At 48.2% G+C, this 26,236-nt stretch overlaps 13 protein-coding genes across 13 annotated transcripts; 7 read left to right on the top strand and 6 right to left on the bottom strand.

The window, feature by feature from the left end:
- Window positions 1-335: 335 nt before the first annotated feature.
- On the top strand, window positions 336-1,574 carry BJ212DRAFT_1395437 (uncharacterized protein). Its single transcript, XM_041337178.1, has 6 exons — window positions 336-760; window positions 824-933; window positions 998-1,050; window positions 1,106-1,197; window positions 1,248-1,463; window positions 1,521-1,574. The coding sequence occupies exons 1-5, from the start codon at window positions 512-514 to the stop codon at window positions 1,374-1,376; spliced, it is 633 nt and encodes a 210-aa protein (XP_041186684.1). The 5' UTR covers window positions 336-511; the 3' UTR covers window positions 1,377-1,463; window positions 1,521-1,574.
- A 763-nt stretch (window positions 1,575-2,337) lies between these two features.
- BJ212DRAFT_1395428 (uncharacterized protein) lies at window positions 2,338-3,123 on the top strand (the record flags this gene model as incomplete). The annotated part of the gene is made up of 4 exons (XM_041337177.1): window positions 2,338-2,516; window positions 2,576-2,767; window positions 2,818-2,914; window positions 2,971-3,123. Coding segments are annotated over exons 1-2 (308 nt in total), but the record flags the coding sequence as incomplete, so codon positions are not given.
- A 606-nt stretch (window positions 3,124-3,729) lies between these two features.
- On the bottom strand, window positions 3,730-4,923 carry BJ212DRAFT_1449865 (uncharacterized protein; the record flags this gene model as incomplete). The annotated part of the gene is made up of 2 exons (XM_041338764.1): window positions 3,730-4,678; window positions 4,733-4,923. 2 exons carry the CDS (start codon window positions 4,921-4,923, stop codon window positions 3,730-3,732), a joined length of 1,140 nt encoding a protein of 379 aa, XP_041186682.1.
- A 1,412-nt stretch (window positions 4,924-6,335) lies between these two features.
- BJ212DRAFT_1395420 (uncharacterized protein) lies at window positions 6,336-7,580 on the bottom strand. Its single transcript, XM_041337176.1, has 4 exons — window positions 7,104-7,580; window positions 6,864-7,049; window positions 6,721-6,817; window positions 6,336-6,664 (listed from the first exon to the last, which is right to left on the bottom strand). The coding sequence occupies exons 1-4, from the start codon at window positions 7,347-7,349 to the stop codon at window positions 6,420-6,422; spliced, it is 774 nt and encodes a 257-aa protein (XP_041186681.1). The 5' UTR covers window positions 7,350-7,580; the 3' UTR covers window positions 6,336-6,419.
- Window positions 7,581-8,367: 787 nt separating this feature from the next.
- BJ212DRAFT_1304494 (uncharacterized protein) lies at window positions 8,368-9,294 on the bottom strand (the record flags this gene model as incomplete). Its single annotated transcript, XM_041333622.1, has 4 exons — window positions 8,368-8,609; window positions 8,667-8,763; window positions 8,810-8,998; window positions 9,049-9,294. 4 exons carry the CDS (start codon window positions 9,292-9,294, stop codon window positions 8,368-8,370), a joined length of 774 nt encoding a protein of 257 aa, XP_041186680.1.
- Window positions 9,295-9,528: 234 nt separating this feature from the next.
- Window positions 9,529-10,830, top strand: BJ212DRAFT_1304493 (uncharacterized protein; the record flags this gene model as incomplete). The annotated part of the gene is made up of 8 exons (XM_041333621.1): window positions 9,529-9,608; window positions 9,996-10,054; window positions 10,119-10,178; window positions 10,212-10,229; window positions 10,301-10,334; window positions 10,358-10,483; window positions 10,553-10,622; window positions 10,726-10,830. 8 exons carry the CDS (start codon window positions 9,529-9,531, stop codon window positions 10,828-10,830), a joined length of 552 nt encoding a protein of 183 aa, XP_041186679.1.
- A 400-nt stretch (window positions 10,831-11,230) lies between these two features.
- BJ212DRAFT_1395411 (Piwi domain-containing protein) lies at window positions 11,231-13,410 on the bottom strand (the record flags this gene model as incomplete). Its single annotated transcript, XM_041337175.1, has 5 exons — window positions 11,231-11,744; window positions 11,799-12,010; window positions 12,065-12,172; window positions 12,222-13,279; window positions 13,329-13,410. 5 exons carry the CDS (start codon window positions 13,408-13,410, stop codon window positions 11,342-11,344), a joined length of 1,863 nt encoding a protein of 620 aa, XP_041186678.1. The 3' UTR covers window positions 11,231-11,341.
- A 748-nt stretch (window positions 13,411-14,158) lies between these two features.
- BJ212DRAFT_1571101 (uncharacterized protein) lies at window positions 14,159-15,078 on the bottom strand (the record flags this gene model as incomplete). The annotated part of the gene is made up of 4 exons (XM_041342064.1): window positions 15,027-15,078; window positions 14,863-14,945; window positions 14,526-14,703; window positions 14,159-14,469 (listed from the first exon to the last, which is right to left on the bottom strand). Coding segments are annotated over exons 1-4 (579 nt in total), but the record flags the coding sequence as incomplete, so codon positions are not given.
- A 29-nt stretch (window positions 15,079-15,107) lies between these two features.
- On the top strand, window positions 15,108-15,907 carry BJ212DRAFT_1449863 (uncharacterized protein; the record flags this gene model as incomplete). Its single annotated transcript, XM_041338763.1, has 5 exons — window positions 15,108-15,138; window positions 15,196-15,238; window positions 15,292-15,452; window positions 15,593-15,654; window positions 15,713-15,907. 5 exons carry the CDS (start codon window positions 15,108-15,110, stop codon window positions 15,905-15,907), a joined length of 492 nt encoding a protein of 163 aa, XP_041186676.1.
- Window positions 15,908-16,794: 887 nt separating this feature from the next.
- BJ212DRAFT_1304490 (uncharacterized protein) lies at window positions 16,795-17,873 on the bottom strand (the record flags this gene model as incomplete). The annotated part of the gene is made up of 6 exons (XM_041333620.1): window positions 16,795-16,989; window positions 17,162-17,251; window positions 17,351-17,412; window positions 17,571-17,583; window positions 17,701-17,812; window positions 17,857-17,873. The coding sequence occupies 6 exons, from the start codon at window positions 17,871-17,873 to the stop codon at window positions 16,795-16,797; spliced, it is 489 nt and encodes a 162-aa protein (XP_041186675.1).
- A 1,137-nt stretch (window positions 17,874-19,010) lies between these two features.
- On the top strand, window positions 19,011-19,913 carry BJ212DRAFT_951733 (uncharacterized protein). The gene is made up of 4 exons (XM_041344430.1): window positions 19,011-19,130; window positions 19,186-19,272; window positions 19,328-19,802; window positions 19,858-19,913. The coding sequence occupies exons 2-3, from the start codon at window positions 19,255-19,257 to the stop codon at window positions 19,727-19,729; spliced, it is 420 nt and encodes a 139-aa protein (XP_041186674.1). The 5' UTR covers window positions 19,011-19,130; window positions 19,186-19,254; the 3' UTR covers window positions 19,730-19,802; window positions 19,858-19,913.
- A 407-nt stretch (window positions 19,914-20,320) lies between these two features.
- Window positions 20,321-20,636, top strand: BJ212DRAFT_1486932 (uncharacterized protein; the record flags this gene model as incomplete). The annotated part of the gene is made up of 3 exons (XM_041341196.1): window positions 20,321-20,430; window positions 20,486-20,530; window positions 20,585-20,636. The coding sequence occupies 3 exons, from the start codon at window positions 20,321-20,323 to the stop codon at window positions 20,634-20,636; spliced, it is 207 nt and encodes a 68-aa protein (XP_041186673.1).
- A 4,648-nt stretch (window positions 20,637-25,284) lies between these two features.
- On the top strand, window positions 25,285-25,718 carry BJ212DRAFT_951739 (uncharacterized protein). Its single transcript, XM_041344431.1, has 2 exons — window positions 25,285-25,462; window positions 25,516-25,718. The coding sequence occupies exons 1-2, from the start codon at window positions 25,389-25,391 to the stop codon at window positions 25,634-25,636; spliced, it is 195 nt and encodes a 64-aa protein (XP_041186672.1). The 5' UTR covers window positions 25,285-25,388; the 3' UTR covers window positions 25,637-25,718.
- The last annotated feature ends 518 nt before the right edge of the window (window positions 25,719-26,236 follow it).

Below are 26,236 nucleotides of genomic sequence, written 5' to 3'. Positions count from 1 at the left end.
CTTGACAACGATTCGTACTTCTTTGGCAGGCTTTCCATAGCCCATATTTGTCTACGCTAGCACCAGATTTTGCATCCATAATTTTCCCTTCCCGTTCGTTTCGACAAGGGGCTTGGGCTCCCGCAACAAACCCATTCGATGTAAATGCGCCTTCTGGATCACCCAGCAGTGGAAAGGTCGTCATCGCTCCTGATGGTTCTATACGCACGGCCAAATTCGACCGCAGCCCGACTGACATTGTCCTTCCTCTCACAGACATCCTTTAATCACGTCCAACGAAAGATCAAGTTTTTCAAAATCACAAGCCCGTTGGTTTGGACTTACGAGAGTCCATGACGATCGTTCGCCTTGGACAGCCTTTTGGCACAATTCTGCTGGTAGCGCAACAGCGTTATGGGGAGAGATAATCGCGTCGGATCACAGTGACATCGCACGGGGCAAGGACGTGGCTTCTGTTGATAATATCACAGTTATTAGGATGTTGGAGATGTTGTAGTATACACTTTGACGTATGCAGATTTCTGACGCGTTTCATTCATACCCTGACGGCACTTACGTGGGACAATCTCCCAAGGTATTTGTATTATATCGATACCAATCACTCGTCATACACCAGTCACGGTGCGTCCTTGCTATCTTCATCGTTTCCACTTGGCTTCCACCCCCAACAAATCATTCCTACAGGAACTCCTTGCTTATTCGGCTTCGAAATGGGCTCTGCAGGATGTTTGCGAACCGATGGCTGCAAAATTCGCTGCAGGTTCTGAATCCTAACTCGCCAATGACATTGTAACTAGATCAGACTAACGTTCCTGGCATATAGGATACACCACCCACCATGTGGACAATTTGCATCGTCAGGCTGCCACTGTTTCCAACCTTGCACAACCTTGCGCCATGCTGCATGCGGCGTGTTTCGCTACACGAGCTGCTGTGAGTGCTTGTCTCAAATATTACAGTACAGTGTTCGACAGAACTTTCTAATTATTTCGCACAGTGACCTGTGGCCTCTCGCCGTCTCAGTGACACATAGCTACATCGGCATATTTTGTGAACATGCTTCATTTTTACAGCGATTCATCGTGTTAAATATCCTTTTCCTCAGCGATGGGTGAGATCCTGATCCCAAACGAAGGGGTTTTGTGCACTAATGTACGCCAACTGTGTGCTTGGCAATGTGGTGCACGTACGTGTTGGGTATGATGGTGTGTGTATATATACAACAGAGCTTTAACACTATTTTACAGGCCCTGTTGCCTATCTTGAGTTATCCCGCGGACATTCTATGCGCATGTTTGCCTGAGTTGCTCGTCTTCGGGCTATTCCTGCAGTTGTTTGTCTCTGCGAGTAACCCCCCTGAAAATACACATTCATAGTAAATGGACCTGAGACACAGGAACTTAAAGGGAAACGCTGGATGCTAGCTGTTCTCTTTAATGCCTCTTTAGGCTGGCCCGTGGCAGGTGCGATTTTGATTGTTCGCTTCAACAATGATGGCAATGATAGCTTTATTGTTTCAGGCATTATGATCACTGGGTGCATGTCACAATCACTCCTAACTCGTATGCGACCGTCGATGCTAACCTACTGTCCGTCGTGCTTTTGCCCTCACTTCAAAATTTTGGGGCAGCTGCATGGTGGGGTATTCGCCGTGACAAATGTTGAGAACACAAGACAAAAGGGTTCTATCGTTTCATTCAGCCTCTTTTACGAGATGCGCGCTTATTTTCTGCCCTTGAGAATTTTATCACTGCACCCGAATGTACATGCCATTAGCGTGCCTTTGCGCCGTATATTTCTTCCATCCCTTCACTCGTATACATTCATTATGATCTCGATCAGATTCACGTGTTCTGTTCAGTTTGGCGCGTAACTTCCGAAATTCTTGTCTAGGAAAATAGCCCTGGCGCTCCCAGTCGGCACTTCAGCAACCCCTCAATTGACGATAGGGATCCCACTCTGACTTTTTATGTAGCGTTCAGGGCCGAGAATCAAACCTTACTCGTACGGTGCGTATCGATTACGTTCCCGAATCGAACTAAGGCTAGTACTTACAATGTGACAGAGGTAAGTTACACGTGCATTCGAAGTTTCGGTGCTGCAAGACTGAAATGAAGTAGCGTTGCGCCATCAGAACTCAGGTGCAGCCAACACGAGGCAGCATAAACCCTTTACATGGCTTATATATCCTCGCGATTGTTTCTGACTCAGATAAGTCAGTTACCCTCCTACTGCTACTTATGTTCAGCCCAAGTCAGGATATTCAAGTTGCCAGTGGACACTCACAGCCATCACGGCTACGTACTGCTGCCCCAGATGAGAGCTTCTTCAACAAATTTCCACCCAAGTGGAATGCTCCAGAATCCTTTATTCCGCGGTATATCTTCAAAATGTGCTGCTTCATATTCACCTGGCGCAGCGATCTGCAATGGTTGCACGCCCTCTTGAAAGAAGGAAAAAACTGGGAAGAGCTGCATCATCAATATCTGACCCAGCTCAATCAAATAAGCATCGTGGTAAGTCGATGATGGGCATCATTCATTCAAATTGGTCGCATTAATGTGTTCTTGCGTAGCAAGGACTTGTGCTTACCACTGCGGCGGTTTTTATCTCCTCAAATCCACCACTTGTGACAGAGGTCGACTACACGTCTCATGCATCTTACGCCTGTTTGGCGGAGTCGCTTGTCTTTTCGTTGTTTGGGCTATTGTTCCAGCTGAAGGTATCTGCCTCTGGATTCCTTTTTCAAAGACGTAGCACCGCAGAAGTACGTATTGTCCATTGTCATGTGGCAAGTCAGGGCTGACCTCATCACAGATCATAATTGAGAGGCGCTGGAGAATATTCTGGCACCTCCTGGGTTTGGCAGTGCCAATCATTATCTTTGCTATATCAGTGGTGCTTTTGCTCATAGGTGGGCTGTTCACCTCGTAATAATGCGTGATCGCGACTTACACAGTTTATCATCAGCCATCGTGCTCACGGGGTTCACATCTCACTCCAAAACTGTCCAGCTTTATATAAGCATAACATTTGCTTTCCTTGGCGCTTGTCATTTGGTGTCGATTCTGGGTTCACCATTCTACCACCATTTATCGAACCTATGCATCAGCGTTGTTCGCGTCACGAGTGGTACTAGTAAAGGGCCTCAAAAAGCGGACGAGTCTTGAATATTAGTGCTGGGTTCAGAGGTTCTGCAAGGGTACTGGCAGGTGTTCTAGTAGCTATCAATTACTCCTCCAATTGGGCATTCAGTGATGTCGTTTGTTCTACGAAAAAAATAACTCAGATTCGGTTGCTGCTCCACATCGTACATAATAAATGCATTCCTTGGCTTATTGGGCACTCGTGTAACGAAATATCAAGTAACTTGACAACAATTATCTGAACCATTGCATCGTATCAACATACGAATACCCGACACTAAACATCTGCACAAAAAAGAATAAAGTATCCCTTAGTCACAGTATCCAAGAAATTGATCATATCATAAGTAACGAAATAAGACGATCTTACATAGATATTTTTATTGACCCAACGTTGTGGAAAATGAGGAAGTAGGTAGCCGGTATCGAGGGCGGGAATAGGAATAGGAATAGCGAAAGATATGCATGGAACGAAGGACGGATTAATACAGCGTGAAATCGTAAGATATCATTAGTTTCATGTTGGGTTCGCAGCGAGCAAGTCAAAAAAAGGCGGGACTGTTTGACTTCAGTGCCTCCAGATTTATGCTCTGCTAGGGACGATCATCAAGGCCTCCAATCTTTCTTCGAGGCCTCGTCCGAGACCCTCGCGCTCCCACTCGCCACCGACGTCATCGAGCAAGGCGATGCTGTCGCGATCACGACCGCTTAGACTGGCAGCATCGTGCTGGTTGAGCGCGTACCCTTCGACACCTGGAATGTGAGGCGGCGGGTCGGGAGTTGCACAACTGGTGAATGATGACAGCGGAACCATTGATGCGGGTGTCGATGCGAGCAGATCAGCGTAACTCATAAACGAGAGACGCTTAGTGGGGCCGTGCGTCGGGGACGGGGGGTGGGAGATAGTGATGGGACGCGAATAAGGTGAAGATGTGTAGGTTGATGAAGGTGAGAGTGTTGAGATGGCATTAGGAGGGAGTACGGTAGGGGGATGCTCCATAGTTGTGGTCGTAGGTGACGGTTCAACTGATGAAAGCGTCGAGTAATATACAGATGCAGGCGTGTTGATAGAAGGTGGGGAAGAGGCCTTGCTACTCGTACCCTGTTTTGAGGGGAAAGCGAGTGGGCTGGTCTGGATGCTCAGCCGCTGTGGACTGCCCGCTCCCACACCCGACGCAGAAATATTTAGGGGGGTGATGGGCCCCTGCTGAGTCGGGATGCTCAGTAACAAGCTCGTCCTTCCTGTTGGACTTGGGCTCCTGCTTCTCAAGCTACCGATTGGGCTAGCAAAACCGCTAGTAGTGAGACGATCACGATCTCGCGAAGGACTAACGACGGAAATGTGATCTTCCTCCATGGGAGAAGAGGCTGTGAGAATCGAAGCGGCACTGTCGAGCACAGAAGGTACACTGTGCTCGAGTTGCTCGGTGCCTTTTGCGCGTGCGATGCGATGGGGATTCGGGTGAGAAGGGGGAGATGGTGGGTGCATGGGCTCAATATCACGCTCGAAAATTGCGGATGACGATGAGTGGCTGTGGTAGCAATAAATGTAAGTGTGAGTATTTGATGAAAGTGGAGTGGCTTACGCAGATGTTGGCGATGAAGGAATTGAAGAGGGTGAGCGAGAGCCCATCCTTGTATTCAAGTGCTGAGAAAGATGAGTTGAGAGTCTGTGCTCCCTAGTTGAATCTTTTTGGGGGTTAAGCAGTGTCGAATTGGACGTCATACGTCTGAGATCAACAGGGGGTGAGTGTTGCACACTAGAAGATGGCGACATGGTCATGGCTGTCAACGAATGTCAGGTTTCTATATAAGAGTCAAGAAGAAAGAGGAGGAGCCTACGTTTAAATGGGTCTGGAGAGGGATGAGTGGACATTATTGTGGATGTTGTCGGAACTGTGTTGGATGTGAACAAAACGTGAGTTGAGTTGATTATAACTTTACCAAAGACGCTGTGCAATACCGCCGCAGTACTTCCGAAGGTCTACCACAGACCGTGAGACCGGTCCTTGGTGGCCCTCCGATTGTCCCGCATCTTGTGATGACGATGCGCATCACACGTTCTCCATCGGCCACCCCAACACTTGAATTAGGCGTACCCGGCTGCATGCCATCATTCATTCATACTGTCGATTCTCCCTGGCCTCCGGATCTTCTGTTCTCACATTGAGCAGTGCTTTCGGAGCATAGCCTGTTTTGTCCAGCCTGATCTCCACACGAATTCCAGTAGGGCACTGGGTTTCTCAGCTTCATTTCTCATTTGTTTGTGATAACTAGGGTCCGCTGACTGACGCATCCATTCTTCTGACGTTCTTCGAGTCCATTGCATGAAAGAAGTTTCATCGAAGCATCTCCCTAGTAGTCATATATCAAGAGCTCACTATTGTTATAATACAGCACTCTCATGATACGTCAGTGTCGGTCGAAAATTAACCCCCCCGTTTTGCGTCATCGCAATTGGCCCTGAGCCTACCTGCTGAGCAATTGCTGTGCTTTCTGGAAAGTTTGTTCTATCTCATTAGGGTTGCAACAGCTTACAGCCCAAACCAGTACTGGATATCATACAGCTCGCTCTGAAACAAATATTCCGGCGGTTTCGATTTCCGCATCTCACAGAGCCTCCAACATACGTTTGCTACACTTACGACATCGTCAACGTTGCTTGTCATTGTGGTTTGTATAACGTTCGTGTGATTTTCATAATGATCGATCTATCATAGAACGCACAATGCCCTCATTTGACCTTCTCGAAAGGTAAGTCGGCCCACTCGAAGAACAATTTTTCAGGGGTGCATCATGATTGATGTCACGATCACTATCAGGAGAATCCTGTTTTCATTCTTATAGGGAATGGTCGCTGAACGACATCATAATTCGCTGATCCAGTGTGTTCAGTTGTCATACAGAAAGGTTGATGATCACCGTTGAATATTGAACGTTGAATGACAAGCGGGGCTCGTACGAGCACATCGATCTTTTGGCTGAAGCGCTGACCATTGATGAAAAGGAAGTCGCAGTCACTGCCTCTCCACCGACTAATCCGTAAGCTTGTATAAACTTGTGCTGGGACGTTTCACAACTACAAGCAGTTGTTGTAGCAGTCTGATCTTTAGATGACACAAGGTATCTCTTGTACCTGAATGATCTAGGAATGCGTTCCTTCGTATCAATAAATATCACGGGCTCGTACTCAAATATGATACATTAGTTTGTAGAAAAAAACTTACGGAACATTAGGGCGGGTATATCAGAGAAGACATCTTGAAATAAACCTCATACAGGGCTCCCCGTCTCCCTCTCACTACGTTCCTTGTCTAACTCATAGTCGTCGTCATCGTCGTCATCATCGACAGAGTCTGTTGTCCTCCGCAACATCTTATGCAATATCTTATGGAGTCGCGAAAAGAACGGCGACGGTAGGATAGAAACAAACAGACACGTAAAAAGCACCGAGAACGTTGCTCCGGTAAAAATCTGAGCTGAAGTCGAAGAGGACAGGAAGCCTGTCACAGAAATGGCTATTCAAGATGTGCTGATCAGGCATAATACGGTCTAGCGGAAGAAAAAAACGCACCGAAGATGAGTAGCAGCAGAGATATGCCGAAGAGATAAACCGGAATTGAGAGAACGATGATATGGCATAGGAACAGCCAGCGATTTCGCTTTAAAGCCTGTTCGGGGTCAGTACCAGTTTGGGGGGTTCTATACATTACTCACTTTGAAAGTTTTCTGCTTTTGATAACTCTGCCCCACGACGGAGGTGAAGAGTTGAAGCAAAAGACCGAACAACGAGAACACCAATGACTCCGATAGGAGTGTATACGGTCCATCGGCAGCGTAGTTGATCTGATGCAGAGGGGGCGGTGTGGAGATAAAGACTGCGACAGGTCGTAAGGAGCAATCCTTGCTATCAAGAACGATAAAGAAAGTTTAAGCGCTGAAAAGAAAACGACTCACAACGGTACTCAACTGATTAATTTGAGTGAGGTATAGAGTGTGAAAGTTTTCCCAACCATTAGGCTCTCGGAAGATCTCCCACATGAAATCCAGATTCGAGTGAAACGTTAAGCAAAAGCACATAACGTGGAAGATCACACGCGGGAAAGGGATGAGGGAGGTCGCCATTGAGTGGGGATGCGCTTCTTGGGAACTTCCAGCCTTTGAGAGTCCTTGAGGATGTCGTATGAGACTGATATCAGACATGACGAGGGCTGGGGATGAAGGGGATGAGTGAATGGTGTGTATTTAAAGCGTCTGGCGCCGGTGCACGTTGCAGATACGCATGTATATCATTTGTTTGTGCGGCGCGCAGTAGCATGGAGACGCGCTATCAATCGGCAATCTTGTGATTTATAAGTTAGTAAACCCCTTGAGAAGACAAGTCAAACAGGTGACTATCTCAGGGACTCGGGATGATTGGCGCTGAGCGCTTTGCGGCCGCTTTGAACATAGAAGTCTCGGTCCATGCCAACTCCGATGAAATAGGGGTCTTCAAGACCACTCCCAGGATGATGGTTGAGGGATCCGGGTAAGTCATGTTGGAAGGGTTCGTTTTCCAGCTCAGGTCATGACCGGCAGACCGCAAATAATGGAGGGCAAATTAATTTACGTAAAGCATGTCCAGGCTTCGTCAGGGTACCGCTTCCTCGATTGACGCCCAGTTGTGACCAAATTGTCCTGTCTACATCGTCCAATCGCTAGCGAGTCGTAGTCTATCCCAGCGCGCAAGGCACAGGGTTGACCCCATCCTGCAAGTTCTCCTGGAAATTTACGGCAAAATGTTCCGTTGGACGCGAAGGTTTAGGCTAGAACTCGACATGCGGCAAACGGTAGGATTTTGTTAGGAGACACTAGATAGTTTTGATAGAAGTTTCATCAATGTGATGATCGTATCTGCCTCCAGTACTTCTATGAGTGATGTGACTGCAAGTTGTGCAACAGATCAAGGACCGGTGGTACATACTCCCGCTTATACCGTACTTAAGCTTGTTTTGGTGCGGCCAGAAGTTTAATGGTGCCACTCAGGTGAATAGTCGTAACGGTCTGGTCTTCAGATGGCACAAGATATCTATTGTACCTGAAAGATCTAGGAATGCGTATCTGCATATCAATAAATATCATGAGCTCGTAGTCCGCTCTCGAATATGATACATCAGCTTGTAGAAAGAAACTTACGGAACATTAGGACGGGTACATCAGAGAAGACATCTTGAAATAAACCTCATACAGGGCCCCCCGCCCCCTTCTCACTACGTTCCTTGTCCAACCCGTCGTCGTCGTCATCGTCGTCATCAACAGAGTCTGTTGTGCTCCGCAACATCTTAGGTAACATATCACGGGGTCCCGAAAAGAACGGCGACGGTAGGATAGAAACAAACAGACACGTAAAAAGCACCGCGAATGTTGCTCCAGTAAAAATCCGAGCTGAAGTTGAAGAGGACAGGAAGCCTGTCACAGAGATGGCTATTCAAGATGTGCTGATCAGGCATAATATTGTCTAGCGGAGAACAAGAAACGCACCGAAGATGAGCAGCAGTAGAGATATGCCGAAGATATAGACCGGAATGGAGAGAACAATGATATGGCATAGGAACCGCCAGCGATTTCGCTTTAAAGCCTGTTCGGGGTCAGTACCAGTTTGTGTAGTTCTATACATTACTCACTTTGAAAGTTTTCTGCTTTTGATAACTCTGCCCCACGACAGAGGTGAAGAGTTGAAGCAAAAGACCAAACAACGAGAACACCAATGACTCCGATAGGAGTGTATACGGTCCATCAGCAGCGTAGTCAATCTGCTGCAGAGGGGGCGGAGTGGAGATAAAGACTGCGACAGTCGTAAGGACCAATCCTTGCTATAAAGAACGATTAAGAAGATTTAAGCGCTAAACAGCAACCGACTTACCACAGTACTCAACTGATTAATTTGAGTAAGGTATTGAGTATGGAAGTTTTCCCAACCATTAGGCTCTCGGAAGATCTCCCACATGAAATCCAGATTCGAGTGAAACGTCAAGCAAAAGCACATCGTGTGGAAGATCAAACGCGGGAAAAGGGATGAGGGGGGTTGCCATCGAGTAGGGATGGGCTTCTTGTGAGCTTCCGGCCTTTGAGAGTCCTTGAGGGTATCGTATGAGACGATATCAGACATGACGAGGGTTGAAGATGAAGGGCATGCATGAATGGTAGGTATTTAAAGCGTCTCGCGCCAGTGCACGTTGCAGATACACATGAATATCATTTTTGGGCGGCACACAGCAACATGGAGACGCGCTATCAATAGCTAGTCTTGCAATTCATAAGTGAATGCAAACCCCTTGAGAAGATAAGTCAGACAGGTGACTATCTCGGGGACTTGGAATGATGGGCGCTGAGCGCTTTGAACATGAAAGTCTCAGTCCACGCCAACTCCGGTGAAATATGGGTCTTCAAAACCGCTCCTAGGATGATGGTTGAGGGATCTGGGTAAGCATGTTGGATGAGTTCGTTTTCCAACTGTCATAACCAGCAGATCACAAATAATGGAGAGGCTCTCTAGGAGAGCTGCTCAATTCTAAAAGTTCGAGTTCACCTGGGAATCGAGCACCGCCAACTTGAACCTGTCCTAAACGGGACTCGTACTAAACCTTAGTACGGTGCGCAGCACCAACACTTGATGTGGTATGTAAATCATTAGCGGTGCTCGGTTCCCAGGCGAACTCGAACTTTGAGAATTGAGCAACCCTCAATTGTAACCAAGTTTTCCTGCTAGCGTGTCCTAATAGTGTATCCTAGCGCGCGAGGCACATTGTTGACTCCTATCCGATAAGTTCTCCTAAAAATTTATGGCAAAATGCTCTGTCGGACGCGAAGGTTCAAGCTAGAACTCGACACGCGACAAACGGTAGGATTTTGCTGGATGGTTGGTTTTGGTATGTAGAAGTTTCAAATCCGTATGATAATCGCCAGTACTTCTGTGATTGATTTGACTTCAAGCGGTGCAACAGACCAGATCGATCAAGGACCAACGATGTATACTCCCGTTCATGCCACTTAGTAAGTGCAAGCTGTTTGTTTTGGTTGGGGCAGAGGGCGCTGGACGTCACGGTATGTCGTTGTGGGCGCGGTACTGTAACTCCTGTTGTGCGCTTAAGTAGTTATGTTCTGATTTCGTACAGCACCTCTAGAGTATAGCATGAATTACAATGCTACGTGTGTGGATGCGTAGCTTGAAGTTTTTGGGGCCCAATCTGGCTTAAGGCCTCCAGCCGCCACACTGGTGCCAAAATCGCTCGATCACAAACCAAATATTTCATCCTGTTCGTATCAGAGCGTTTCTATGAATACACACGCAAACGCCAGTGTGTATTGCTTTCAAGTGGATGCATATCAGCGCAGAGCATTTGATCAAGCTGATGTTTTGTTTCCAGTAAGAATGGGTCATCAGTATCTCGCGTTGCCAACAACGCCTTCGTCGTGGAGACCAACCTAAAGGAGATGGTCAGATTAGTTCAAACAATGCAAATGAAGCATCGCACCTTTGCTCCATCATTGCTATCAACGACGTACCTGCTCATGCTTGAAAAGGCCTCGACGCTGATAGGATTGGTCTGTGAGAGTCACCTTCTGGGACTTTGGCGAAGTATTGATCATTGAAATGAAGAAACTACTTTTATATGGGTTCCGGGTTGAGAACCTTAAGGTCTAGGCGAATTATGTGCCGTCCATTTCTGAACGATTGTGAGGTGATCTGACAGCTTGTGTGGAACATACGCGAATATCTCCAGAAGGATTTCACAAATGCGTAGAGCCCTGTGCATCGGTCGGGTGGAGTACGTCACGGCGGTGCAATGAGTCTGAGAGGTTTGAGTTGCAACATGGGCACGAATAATTTTGCAAGCAGAGTTGGCCAAAGGGTCTGAGACAACGCAGGCGTCGGAGGTTGGTACGGTGTTCTGATCATTATATCATTTTAAGCAGTTCTGGACAGCGACTAGCCCGATAATTTCGAATCCAGTGTTAACGACAAAGACTTTGATGCAAGAGCTATAAAAAGGAGTTACATAGGGTCTTCGACATGTACACCGAAGGACAATAAATTCGATTTAAAAAAAAAAATCAATTGCAGCGAGTATAAGATCACATGACAAATACAACAAGGTCCAATACAAGTACGGTACTGGTACAACTCGCAATAGCCCGCCATCAATATTCAACGGTCAGATATAAAACATGCTCGCCCGCAAGTCGGGGTGCACGCCTTCTCCCCATGCTTTCTTCGCCTCTTCAAACACCCGTAACCTCTCTTCCTCCTTGTCTGCCTTCCCTTTCCCCCTTCCCCTTCCTTTCCCTGATACGACAGAGCTTGACACCTTGTCATCAGCACTCAAGAAGTCGTTCAAGTAGCACCTCCCTCTCTCACATGCCAGGTCGGCATAGTACGCGGCCGGGACGAGACTGACCGCCTTGGTGGCACGGGCGTACAGGTAACTTGCAGTGTGCGTACCCTGCTGAAGTTCATCTGCGCCGAGGCGGTTCTCGTCATATACCACAGTGTAGTGTGTTGCCTTCACGTGGCCTTGCAAGCCAGCGTGAGCTTGAAGGTAGAAATCGAAGTCGAACCTAGGGTATCAAATATAAGAACAATCAACTTGTGGTCAAAGAGAACGGCCGTACACTGCAGTGATGCCTCTGTCGACAACGGTTCCTGGACGAGTATTACCGTTCCGGTCCGCGAACTGAGAGTCAGTCGGCCAAAACTTAGCATGGTGTCGCTTTCCACAAATGATAATCGTCAACAAAGGACGATACGGCTTCCTCTGCGGGACCCTCTTAAATGCCTCCAGGATTTTAGGAAGCTCTTCCTCTAACACTGTATTGAATTGACCCTGTCGGGTTGATATTAGCAAGCGGCTTCGAGATCGTAAGAAAACCTATCTCACTTCAGACACACCGTCCCTGTAAACAAAGACTCGATCCGGTAGGGTTTGGTTCTTCTCCGCGTAGAATATGAGCCGGTCAATCATCATAGAAGTCAGATCCGTGATCATCTACAAAGAAGGATGAGAGTTACGGCGATAACATCGAGACATAGCCTACCTCTTTCTTGGTTTCCTGACACCTGAGACTTGCTGGGAATTGGACGAAAGAACTATCAACGCTCGCAACAACAGCGGCAATCGATGGTGTGCCTTCAATACTGCCAGGGCCGGGGTGCGTAACGTCCATGCCCACAACCATCGTTTTAGCCTTCGTCAACCATTTCAAGCTGTCCGGATCTAACACATGATTGATACCTCCGAGTTTCGTGTTCAACTTGAGAGCGACATTCGAGAAGTATTGATCTTGTTTATTGGCGTCCTTTCCTACCACCTTATCTGTAAGCATATGTATGGTGTGGACGCCAACCTCGACGTCGCAAATCCGTTTGATGCCCGGATATATGTAGTTATCCCGGCGAGAGAGGAGGACGAGGATGAATGATGGTTTTCCTCTCTGGGAAATGTTCTCTTTAATCTTCTGACGAATCGAGTCTAGCGCCTGCTGCCTGTTAGGATCATCGGCGCGAGGGATGAGTGACTGGGCAAGCTTGACAGGTTGTGATTTCAGTGAGATACCGCTATTGAGGCATTTGTCGCCAAAGCTCCTCCAAAGATCAGTCAGAATCGGGTCGTCGGCCCCGCTGAACACACTTCGTCCATCTTTCTCTCTAACGACAAACACCCACCAGCTCTTGATGGCCCCGCCGTTATGAAACTTGACGTCAACAATGTTCCAACTGCCATTGCTGACGTTAAGCGGCCTCCCTCCTGCTCCATAGCTAAGACGGGGCGGTGGAAGTTCACGTCCAGGGACGACCGCCATGTTGTTATCCACTGCGATGCCGAAGCTGCTCAGAGGACTGCTCAGCGTCTCGGGAGTAAACCCAAGAGTGGGGAGACCGCGTTCAATGATGGCATCTGCATTGACTTTTGGCGGATTGCAGGCGAACCGAATCATGTTCGAAGTTTCTTTCTCATTGAGACGTCCTCGGAACGGTTGCCCGGGTTCGATTTCGCATAGTTCGGCTGGTACGTATATGGAGAATTTCGAATTCGGACCTGAGATGTCAATGACTGGAAGGTCGTCTGCATGCCTCAGCGTAATGTGGGGATGCTCTGCTAAAAAATTAACGAGTGAACAAAGAATGTGATAAAGGAGACGGACTTTTCTTGAAATACTCTTCAACGGATATCTTGCCATGATATTCTTCGCAATGGAAAAAAGTCCGCCTAGCACTCGTTGGCATGATCTTCTTGATCGGTTTCTTTTGCTTGTACCCTAGATGTCCAGTGGTCACCTTGAGCTTCTGGGTAAACCGCTGCAGCATGGCGCCGTCAGGACGACCGCTGGAACGCCATGATGGCCTCGGCAAGGTTGCCCGGCTTGTAGAAGGCAGTCATACAGACACCGACGTTTACCATGAGCTCATTATATGCAGGTCTGGCGGACGTGAAGAAGCCTTTCGCGGCGTCTATGCCAAGCGCAAGCTCAAAACGCTCTTGCGAGGGGAAGAAGTAGCGATTCTTGCCCACACGAACACCGGTTCGCGCTGCATGTGTTTGAAGTACGAGGTTCACAGCAGATACCAGTGGCTGGACGTCGTAGTCTCGCGACTCGATATTGCCGCTGAGATACCTACACACCATGAATTAACGGGAGAACAAATGAGGCTTTCCACAACTTACTTGGTGAGCTGTGTGACATCCAAGTCAGCTGTGTGGATAATTGCGAATGTATACGTCTTGAATCTGGTATTGGGACCGGCTTCTCCATCCTCGTAATACTGGACTTGCACGTCAAGGGGCTGAGGCAACCTCATCTTCGATACAAGCCTCTGGCTGCTGTCGTGAGCGATGAACGGCACAAACTGTTGCCAGCCTTCTTGATCACTTTGTTCCAGAAGCTCAAAAAGACGTGCACGAATGCGCTTAATATCTGTGGACGGCGTAATCTCGAGATGGTAATCATAAATAGGGTCCTTTGGAAAGCTTGACAGGAAAGAAATTGGCACGCAATGTGATTGAACGGCCAAGGGTACCAAAACCAGGCCGGTGAGGGCGCTTAGGGTTGAAGGTGAGTTTGTTGAAGGAAGAGACTAACTGATCCAAGGTAGCGAGACGTTGGTCTACAGATGCAGGGCCCCGGAAGATCAAATCTCCTGGTACTCCCCCTCTGGAACCACCGCCATATCCGCCCCTCGTACCAGAGCCTCTTCCTCCACTGAATCCACCAGCACTCCCTCGAGGGCCACCAGGGTAGCCACCTTGGGTACCGCCTCTGCCTCGTGAAGGGTTGCTCATGATTACTGTTAAGAAAAGTTTATGAAGTGTTCGTGATTGTATGGGAAGGGAAGTGAATCACCAGAGGGTGGGTTCTTATAGTCGCAGGCTGACCGTGGGTAGCGCTTCCGCAGTCGCTGTGTGAGTCGCAAGTCATGAGTCGTAACTTGTCCTAAATGCGTCGTCCCGGGTCCGCACTTGTTCCACAGCTCACTAGAACAACTGACGTGGCAGTTCCTGGTTCGGCCTGAGAGCTTGAGCTAATAATATGGGACCAATGTTAGCAATACGTAGTCCCAAGTCCCGTAAGCAGACCAAATAGAAGACAGTCGTTCCTAAATGATACGATACAAAGCTTCTGCGTAGAATGCTACCCATGGTTGAAGATCAGATGAGGCAATACGATCTACGAAACTCACCAAGAGGCTGACTTGACAGGGAGGTCGAGTCAGCTTGGAAGTTATCCAGTAGAAGTCATTGTAGAAAGATTGGAGCCTGAAAGCTGCGGCTCATTAATGAGCAAAAAAAACAGGATCGACTAACATGCACGGAGTGAGCAGAGATTCAAAGGCTGCGTACTTACTGATCATAGGCTGTCCGAGCGAGATTTGCAAAGTTGTATAGTATTAAGCAACTTAGCTTGTGGCGATGACGGCTCGTTTTGATGGCTCTTACCGCCCACACTACACCCTCAGGTAATACCTTCACCCACTGTGCACTGTTATAACCGACAAACTCACTTACTCATCAAGGATTTCTGTTGCCATCGATCCACGCAGCACCTCCCTTTTTCACGTACGCATTCGGATTCCTAACTTAAACACTAACTAATTCCACTTGCTAGCCAGTGAGCAACCAAACCCAAACACCCAAGCTCACCTCACCGAGCAATGGATCCGCCTCATCTTGACATATGCACGGCATAGACAACTGTTTGCTCTTCGGGTCGAGGACGCGGAGGTTCCTGGTGGCGGTTGGGATGAGATTCTCCGCAATGAGAGGATAAACCGTGCGTTTGCTTTCAATTCGTATTTTGCGAAGCCTTGACGTGTCATTGGTGTTGTAGGTCGAATTACACCACCGTATCTCTCGTCTTTAACGGCTGCGATGGTCATGAAGAACGTCGCAATGTATGAGCCGTCCAAGCAGACTCGGCAGTTTTACTTTATTGGCGTCTTCCAGAAGAATGGGCTGATGTCCTACATTCATGGGTACGCAGTCAAGTTTCTACTGAAAGTAAACTCAGGGTGTCTTGTCCTACGGGTTTAGGCAACAGCAACTGGTCAGCTCAACACGATCCTCACGTTTTATGAGATTTCAGACCCTCCCGTTCCGTCACCTCTCTCTGGCATTCCTATACCATTATTGCGGCGGGCTATCACCGTCCTTACACAGTCTAACCAGGCGCAGATCATCGGCGTTGCTGATGGTGAAGGTGTGAGATTTTTTGCTGCTACGAAGTAGGACAAATGTTCAGACTAGGAAATTGACTCTGGCGATGATATACGTCGTTCTCATTCTTAATGGGGTGACGATGGTTCATGTCACCGCATAAGAGCATCCCTGCATGAACGAATTTGTGACTTATCGTCAGATCTGATGCCAAAGCTACCCGCAAAAGGAGTCGTAAAAGCTTCAAAGGTGATGGTCGGAGGATCAAACCATTGTAGGTCACAAAGAAGCGCCCATCAGCAAATTCCTCCGTGGCAACCGTTTCTTTTGGGATAGAGAACTTGATCATGCCTCCCGGACCGATCAGCACTATATGTTCATGATTCACAGTGAGGCTCGTCAACGCTGCAACGAGATTCTATCGGTCATATGAGACATGGAAGGACGTGGTGGAGATACTGGTGGGTAATACTTGACTGCAATCAGAGAACACAGATCACTCGGCGAAATGACAGCTTACTTTGAGATATTGGGACATTCAGGTTCATGCTCTCGAGTCCCAAAGCCAGCTTCTCTACGAGCCTGAGCGCTGTGCCAACTATCGCTTCAGGCTTAAGACACCACCCAATAGCAGAAGTTCAGGTTGATTCTAGAGACGTACATTGAAGAGGAAGATCATGCAGTCTAAGTCTTTATTCCACCCAGCAATTCAGTTGCAATTAATCGTGACATAGAATAACCTCTGCCACAAACCTCGTTCATTACTTCGCTATCGATGTGATTTACTGTTCTGCGCGGTGTTATAAACGACAATTATATTGGTTCAGCTCATTAGTTGAGCTGGGATAAAGCATGCCCCAAATATCCTCGGAGATCATCATCCTTGGTTGCTCTTTTAAGGACTTCCCTGATAGTCTCGCATTTTTTGACTATCGCCGAGGAATCAGAATAATTCTCGATCACTGGTTGTGTGGATCTGAGGATGCCTTCGCGAACCTTTCGGGAGGTCGCACCGGCGCGCCTGCGCAGTCATTGATGGGGATGTTTGCAACCAGTCCGAGAATACCTTTCACCAGATTGATGAGTACGAGGTCCTTCGTAATGTGGATGGTCATTATGGTTATGCCCAGCAGGTGGTTTACATTATCGACGACCTGCATCCCCTTGGTGTTATCCGATGTTAGGCAAACCAAATTACATACAGGGAGTTGCACTTAGATATGAAGCTGCCTTTTGAATAGCATGTTCACAGTTTGTCACCTGGGGACGTCCTTGTAGTAGGTCCAGCCCACGAAACAAGTTTGACGCGCGCCTCCGGCAACTGACCCTCGAGTCATTCTTCGCCTTGTGTGGTGGTTGAGAAGGATCTCCCGTTCTGTCGTGTTTCAGGGTTGGATAACTGGATGTGTTGTCCATCTATTCATGTAATACAGCAGACTGTCGACTTTCGCATGAAGGAAAGTGACTTTGTCCTGAGGCGGCGAATAAATGTATTTGCGGGGTATTATCACTCACCACGCATCCTTGGTGAACGACAATTCCATCATAGGTACTAATACGGTTAGCATCCGCACAGCCTGTATACATTTTGACATGTTAATGACATTGAGTTCAAAAATAGGCTAGAAGAAACGTGTGGAGGAAAGAGGGGGCGCGTGACGCTAATGATTGTTATAGCCATCAATGTAGTCCTTACGTATGGGAAGATACACAGCACGTAGCACTGGTCGCAGACCTGAGTGCTTCGTCTACACAGCAATGAAGCTGTGAAGCAAACACGCATATGACAAACCTTAAAACAGCATGAACGAACGACTACCCTCAATTCCCAACCAGACACTCATTGATCACTAGTGATTGCGCACTAGGCTCGTCTGAACAGCGCTTCCCGTGGGTGATACTCTAGGCTGACGATCTGCTACCAGGGACTTCTGAGACCCATAAGGATCTCTTGCGCATTCTCGAATTTCGCAGCACCTGCATGCGCCGTCTTGTAGGTGAGGATTGAATTCTGTAAGTACGTTGTCTCGTAAGCCATGGCTTGTGTAGTGCTGACATGCATCAAATTGAAAGGAGATAGGCCCCCGAACTCACCAGCAATCATTGCCACTGTCGGATAATCCAGTTTGCTTCAAAGATCCTGGCAGACTTCCCTTATATGCAGTCCACGACCCGCCATAGTTGAGACCTCGAGCCCCGACCATGGTTTCCCCGGACAGTAAGATGCTAGCGATCACGCCACGCCAGACAATGCGAGGTCATGCCAACTGGGTATATGGTGTTGTGCACTTGCCTGACGGAAAACGCATCATCACATGTTCATTGGACGGCTCACTCCGACTATGGAACCTAAAGAGCGGCGCACAGATAGGCGAGGACTGGCGAGATGGGGATAATGAAATGTGGTCCATGGCACTGTCTCCAAATGGAAAGATAAGTGCCAGCGGAAGCGGAGGCGACGATTACAATCTGAGGTTGTGGGATGTCGAGACTCGGAAGGTCATTGCCAATTGGACAGGACACACCGATGTTGTGTGCGCATTGTGCTGGAGTGTAGATGGTGAGCGAGTAGCGAGTGGATCCTGGGACGGTACAGCAAGAGTCTGGGATGTCGACAGCGGCAAAAACATCCTGACAATCGAAACAGGCCATGGCTGGGTGAACGCTGTGATGTACTCACCCGACTCATCAAAGCTTGCGACGGGTGGAGAATATGAGCATACTGTAAAAATCTGGGATGCAGAGACGGGCGAGCTCCTCAACACACTCGAACACAATAGAAGAGTTTTCAGCTTGGCATGGACGTCGGACGGACAGAAGCTTATCTCCGGTTCAAATGACTCGATTAGGATATTCGACACTGCCACTTAGCAGCAGATCGCCGTTCTTTGAGGCCACACGGACCGTGTCACGGCCATCTCCTTGTCTCTGAACAACCGCCTCCTTGCAAGTACATCAATCGATAAAACAGCGTGTCTATGGAATCTCGACACCAACCTCCAAGTCGGACTGCCTCTCCAGCACCAAAGAGTTTTGCGTTCCGCAGCCCTTTCCCCTGATGGAAAGGTGTTAGTCACTGGTTGCGAAAACAAAATCGCGTATGCATGGGACGTTCACGCCATCCTTAAAGAAGCTGGTTTTGAAGACCTACTTCCCATTGGTACCAATATTGTGAGTGTCGACATATCACCCACTTTCTCTCACTGACAATGGCTGCTATTAGGCGCCAAAAGACAGACTCGAACAGAAGGCACCTCAAGATGATTCATCGCTCAGTGACAAGTCATTTTTGGAAGTACGTGCCTTTTTCGCAATCCTTCTCAATATTCATTATAACAATAATATTCCAGGCTGATGCTACACGATGTCCTGGCCAGTGGGGCGGTCTCGACGACCTTTCACCAACATTTTTCGATGGCATGGAAGCCGATTTCGATGTGCGTAATCAGTATTTCTATTATATAGCTCTTATTTAGACCTCTGTGATCTCAGTCCTCTCCGATGGGTAGTGCACACCCTCATTCCTCTATAATTGCACTCCTCACTCGCCTTTCCTCGCCCCTCCGCCGCTTTCGACACAACAATGATGAAGCGACCGAACTTCCGCAACCTTCAAGGCTTTCATTTCATCCACATGCACTCCTCGCTCGCCTGTCGTTATTCAAGCGCCGCTCTCCACCTGAAAATGATGCACCAGACGAACTTCAGCAACCCTCCATGCCTTCGCGGTTGGACCCACATGTGCTCCTAGCTCGCCTTTCTTCACTTTTTCCCCGATATCGACTCAGCACCGACGAAGAAGCCGAACCCCATCCCACAATGTCTTCGGGTTCACAGTCCAGATGCACTCATCAGCCAACTGTCCTCACTCTTCCGCTCTCAACCTCACATTAACGAAGAAATCAAATTCACTCAACGCCCAAGCTGTCCTCCTGTAGTCGAAGTTGCTGCAGTGCGAGACAAGCAAGTACGTCTCTCCTTGGTGCGTTTACAATCACCGTGGTTTAATTATTTCTGTTCAGGCTTTGGTGGTCGCTCGGGGGCCACAATACAAAAAGGCAAAACGAGCATATGAGCAGCAAATTCAATCGCACGGCCAAGCCCAGGCGTCGTCATCGCACACTCAGCCTGCCGATGCTTCGACATCCACGATCCCTCCTGCTCCAGATACTAGTACTACCACAGCAGCCACACAGTCACCCATTCCATGGTGGACTCGGATCGTGCTGTTTCTTTGCTGCGCATCTCCACCACACGCCAACGGCCACTAATACAGTGCATTTGGACCACTATTTCAGCTTTGCTTTTATTGATTTTGCACTTGTATCTCTTTCGTTACATCTATCGATCTTGTTTCCTTGTCGCGAGACTTGTGCAATTGTCGAACGCGATAATGCTATTTGTTGTGAGCGACGGATGGTGTGCTTCGCGTGTTTTCCTTTGTCTCTTTTCCCCTTCTTTTCCACATAGAGGCCTAGATTAACCATGAGTTTGCTACAACGACCCCAGTCATCAGACAATGGTATCACGACTGTCAAACAGAATGTCTCTGTTATACCGGACCTCGTGATCAAGGGCTTGTTGAGCGCCATCTCGTAAGTTGAACAGATCTTCAGATGCATTCCGGAGGCTGACGCTGGTTTTCTTCAGGGCTCACTACTTCAAATGTTCAGTGCTGCGGTCGTCATTATACAGGTAGGTTGTTAAACTCTCAAGGTCGCTAGCTCTGACACGTTTTACAATGATTAGTGTGTATGACTGGTGGTCATCAAGGGCCTCTACAAATCCGCAACTTATCTAAACACCTTCATCACGCCGAACACGTTTCCCTCCCACATCCTTTGCTCTCAGGCTATCCCACGCGTTTTATCTCTGGGCTGTACACCTTCAGGTTCTGGACGGGTCTGCTTAAGCGACTGGCCTTTAGGTTATCACTCACGCCGCGATCACCAAGCATTTTCTAAGTCTAAGTTGATCAGGAGCAGTGTTTGCTGGGTCCATACACCATCCGCAATGCAATCTGGTCAGAAGCCTTACCTTGACGGCACCAACTGTAAGTGTCGGCTCGTGTTCAAAAGAAGTTAGCTTAATGTTCTGTTTTGCAGACTTCAACACTGATGCCTGCGTTATTCGCGCGTTGCCAGCACAAGACGATATATTGGTATCAGTGTAAGGAGTGCAAGGTCAGTATATTCTTACTTCGGTTCGGTGTATTTCTGGGGCGTCGTTTGGTTCATTGAGAAGAAGAGCAATATTTTCTAGAAGGATGTGTTCGCATTCGCCCTGCATTCACTGATGGTAGCGCTAGTGACTCTGGTGTTTGGAATGACAAGATATAACAGTTTTACAGATCGATCTGCGTGCGATCTAACTTCGAGGTTCGTTTATCAACTTGGCTTCCTGTCCACGTCACCCATTCTCTCATGCGCCTTATCCCTCTTCCTTCGACATTCCCTCATGCAAGCACAATATAGCAGGACCATAATGCCCCACATTGACCTGCCTCGTTCCTCCCCACATGCCAATCTTCCAATTCGACATACTCGATATCTAGTTCTCCTCATTTTGACGACATATATTATTTGATTGTCTAGGGTAGCTTTGTGACGCACTTTTCTAGCACAGCGGCGGGCGAGGAGCACAAGAGGATTGCTTCGAATAACAATATCATCGTACAAGTCAAGGACATGGTTTCCGTCGATATCACGATGGACATCAGGGCACTGGAAATAGGTATTATAGCTGGATGTAGAAGAACGGAGATTTCTGACAGACATTTTCATCCATACATTGCACGTAACAATTTCCATAGGCCTTTATTTGGCGTTGCATGCTAACTTACAACGAGGTAATCATGTCCCCACAGCCTCAGCCACGTGCTTCATCGACTCCGAATATCGAGGTAGTTACCCTTAACTTTCTCTAAATTCAGCTGATGGCGCAGGTTCAGGGTGTCCCGTCTGGTGTGGAGCAGAGTGTATTGGGATTCACCAATGTTAGAAGATTACTGCATACTACCGCATCGATACCGCAACATGCTAGACCTGTCTTGCGGATTCGCACTCTCGGAGGTGAGGTGAGAGTCGATACTCGTCCACCAGTTTGAGTTGATCTGATGTTGATCAGTAGTGGCAAGCTTTGACGCTGTTATTGTTTTATGTGCCAAAGTCGAACATTGAGCAGACGAGGGAGGCGAAATAAGATGATTTCACGTTCTGTCCTCTGATCGGGCTCAAGAAGACCTCATGATACCTTGTCGATAGTCCTTAGAGATACTGAATGCATCATTCCTCATCGAGCCGGAGAAAGTCTATAGTGGTGGAGGCGAGTGGCTTATCAGCTGTAGAGACATGACGATGGGTCTGTAACCGAGGTATCGATAAAAATTGTGATTGGTCAAGCCACAGAAAGATGTTGATGGGGGCACCTGCGCAGTGATAAAGATGTTTGCGACCGTCCTGAGGATACCTTTCACCAGATCGATGAGTAGGAGGTCTTTGTAATGTCGATGGCTGTTATAGTAACGCCCAGCAGTTGGTTTATATTGTCAACCTGTGCCTCGATGTTAGAATAGGGTTGCTTGGTATTTGGGTCATGCTATGTTAGGCAGATCAAATATAAAGGGGTAGCACTTCAATACGAAGCTGCCTACCTTCGGCTTTTTGGATAGTATGTTCACAGTTTGTCGCCTGGAGACGTTCATGTAGGTCCCCGTTGCACCAGCCTTGGCGCACGAAACGAGTTGAATGCGTGCCTCCGACGTCTGACGTCTAACCCTTGACTCACTCGCCGCCTCGTGTGGTGGGTGAAAATGATCTGCATGGCAAACATACTGGTTAGCCAATGGGGCCTGATGAATCTGTGAAGTGATCTCATATATGAAGCTTTGAAGAGTTGTCATGTCGTGTGTCAATGAAATTACCCTTGACCACCTTCCCAGATATTGCTAGAGGGGATCGAGCTATCGCCAGCTGTACAAAGGCCAGAACCTCTCCCCGTAATACTTTGGCATTTCGCCTCGCAATTTCCCCAAGTCATAACGCCAAGTTCTTCTGTCTCTGACCATGAGGTCCCCGTTCTGTCGTGTTTCAGGGTTAGATAACTGGATGCGTTATCCCTCTATTCATGTTATACAGCGGACTGTCTACTTGCGCACGAGGTAAAGTGACTTCATCCTGAGGTGGTGAGGAAGTGTATCTGTATTTGCAAAGTATTGACACTCATCATGACATCTTTGGTGAACGACAACTCCATCCTGGGTTCTAAAACTGTTGACATGCTGCACTGCCTGTATACACCGTGAAAAGTTGACGGGATTGGATTTGAATGTGAATTGGAAAACACGTGCGGAGTGGAGAGGGAGCGCAAGACGCTGTCGCACATTTGTCAAAAGTATCAACGTAGTCCTTACGTATAGGAAGGTGCACAGCATATAGCACCGGTCGCAGATCTGAGCGCTTCGTCTCCACAGCAATGGAGCTGTGAATTCTGAACACGAGGATAATGCATGGAATACACATTGAAAACAGCATGAACGAACGATTGCCCTCAACTCCCAACCAGACACTCATTAATCGCTGGTGATTGTGCACTAGGCTCGTCCGAACGGTGCTTCCCGTGAGTGATACTCTAGGCTCTTCTGCCGGTCGAGGCTGACGACTTGCTACTAGCGACTTTTGATATATCTTGCGCGCCCTCGATTTTCACAGAACCTGTATACGCTATCTTGTATGAGGTTCGAATCCTGTAAGCACATTGTTTCATAAACAATAGCTTATCTAGTTCTAATGAGCATCAAATTGAAAGGGGATAGGCCCCTAGACTCACCAGCAATCATTATCGTTGCCGAATAACCTGGTCCAATTCCAAGATCCTGGCAGACTTCTCTTGTATACATGATCTGCTGCAGTTGAGCCTCTAAGCGCGGACGATGTCTTCATCCACCAGTAAGATGCCAGCGATCACGCAACGCCAGACGATGCGAGGTCATACCAGTGAAGTCCGCGGTGTTGTGCACGTGCCTGGCGAACAACACATCATTACATGTTCAGTGGATGGCTCACTCCGACTATGGGACCTGGAGAGCGGCGCACAGATAGGCGAGGACTGGCGGGACGGGAATGACGCAGTGTGGTCCATGGCATTGTCTCCAGATGGAAAGACGATTGCAAGCGGAGGCGATGATGAGAAAGTGAGGTTGTGGAGTGTCGAGACGAGAAGGTCATTGCCAAATGGATAGGACACAGCGACGTTGTGTGCGCAATGTGTTGGAGTGCAGATGGTAAGCGAGTAGTGAGTGGATCCTGGGATGGGACAGCAAGAGTCTGGGATGTCAAGAGGGGGAAAACTATCCTGACAATCAAAACTGGGCATGGCTGCGTGAATGCGATGATGTACTCACCTAACTCATCAAAACTGGCGACGGGCGGAGACGAAGAGGACGCTGTAAAAATCTGGGATGCGAAAACGGGCGAGCTTCTCGAAACACTCCAACACCATGATTATGATATAGTTCGCAGCTTGGCCTGGACGTCGGACGGGAAGAAACTTATTATCTCCGGCTCATATGGCCCGATTAGGATATTTGACACTGCCACTTGGCAGGAGATCGCCATCCTGGAAGGTCACACGCGCCAAGTCTCCGCCATCTCCTTATCTCAGAACAACCTCCTTGCAAGTGTATCATTGGATAAAACGGCGCGTCTATGGAACCTCCATGCCAACCTCCCAGTACTAGTCGGACCACCCCTCCAGCACGAAAAGGATTTGCGCTCCGTAGCCCTTTCCCCTGATGGAAAGGTGCTAGTCACTGCTTGCGGAAACAATAACGTGTACACCTGGGACGTTCACGCCATCCTCACAAAAGCTAGCCCTGAAGGCCTCCTACTTCCCATTGATGATTCAGGAATACACCACACACCCCGCTCTTCGCTCGATGACAAGTCATTTTTGGAAGTGCGTGTTGTGTTTCCAATCCTTCTCATTCATTATAACAGTAACATCCCAGGCTGATGCTACACGATGTCCCGGCGAGTTCAATGGTGTTGATGAGCTCTCACCAACGTTTTTTGCCGGCATGGAAGTCGATGCTGATGTGCGTGATCAGTATTTTTCTTGTTTAGTTCTCATCTAGACCTTTGTCCTCTCAGTCCCCCCCAGTGGGTGGTGCACACCCTCATTCCTCTGTAAATGCACTCCTCGCACACTTTTCATTACTCCTCCACCGCTTTCGACCTCATGGTGGTGAAACAACTGAACTTCCGCAACCCTCAAGGCTTTCGGGGCTCCAGTCCACACGCACTCCTCGCTCGCCTATCATCACTCATTCACCGCTCTCCACCTGAAAATATTGTACCAAACGAACTTCAACAACCCTCCACGCCTTCGAGGGTAGATCCACGTGTGCTTCTGGCTCGTCTTTCCTCGCTTTTCCCCCGACCTCGACTCGGCACTGATGAACAAGCTGAAGCTCAACCCACAACGCCTTCGAGTTCACGTCCAGATGCACTCATAAGCTGGTTGTCCCCAGTCTTCCGCTCTCGAACCTACACCAATGAGGAACTCAGTCTCACGCAACGCCCAGGCCGTCCTCCTGTTGTCGAAGTGGCTGCAGTGCGGGACAAGCAGGTATGTCTCCTCGGTGCATTTACAATTGCTGTGGTTTAATTATGTCTGTTCAGGCTTTGGTTGTTGCTCGGGGGCCACAATTCAAGAAGGCAAAACGAGCGTATGAACAACAAACTCAATCGCACAGCCAAGCCAAAGCATCGTCGTCGCACACTCAACCTGCCAGTGCTTTGACATCCGCGACACTTCCCGCTCTGGGTACAGCAGCCGCACAACCACTACCCATCACATGGCGGGCTCAAATCGTGCTGTTTCTCTGCTGTGTATCTCCACCACACACCAACGGCCACTGATACAGTTAGTGTTGCAGCATTTGGACCACTACTTCACCTTTGCTTTTATTTACCTTCCACTTGTTTCTCTTTCGTTGTATCTTTCAGTACACCATCAATATTGGTTCCTTGTCGCGAGACTCGTGCAATGTGTCGAACGCGATAATGCTCATTGTTGTGAGCGAAGGATGGTGTCTTTGCCTGCTTTCCTTTGTCCCTTCTGTTCCACATAGACGCCTGGATTAAATAAGAGTCAAATAGGAGTCTGCAACAACGACCCCAGTCATCAGAGAATGGCATCACGACCGTGAAACAGAATGTCTATTATGCCTGACCTCTTAAGCGCCATCTCATAAGTCTGTCTTAAATTAGATGCGCTCTGAGGGCAAACACAGTTTTTTTTCAGCGCTCACTTTATGGTCGCCACTATGCACGTAGGTTGCTGTAGCTGGATCTGAAGCGTTTCACGATGTTTAGTTTGTAACAACCTGGTAGTCATCCC

The sequence above is a fragment of the Suillus subaureus genome (genome assembly GCF_016647635.1).
Source record: "Suillus subaureus strain MN1 chromosome Unknown BJ212scaffold_64, whole genome shotgun sequence".
NCBI lineage: Eukaryota > Fungi > Basidiomycota > Agaricomycetes > Boletales > Suillaceae > Suillus > Suillus subaureus.
This window is presented reverse-complemented; position numbering and strand designations above follow the sequence as displayed.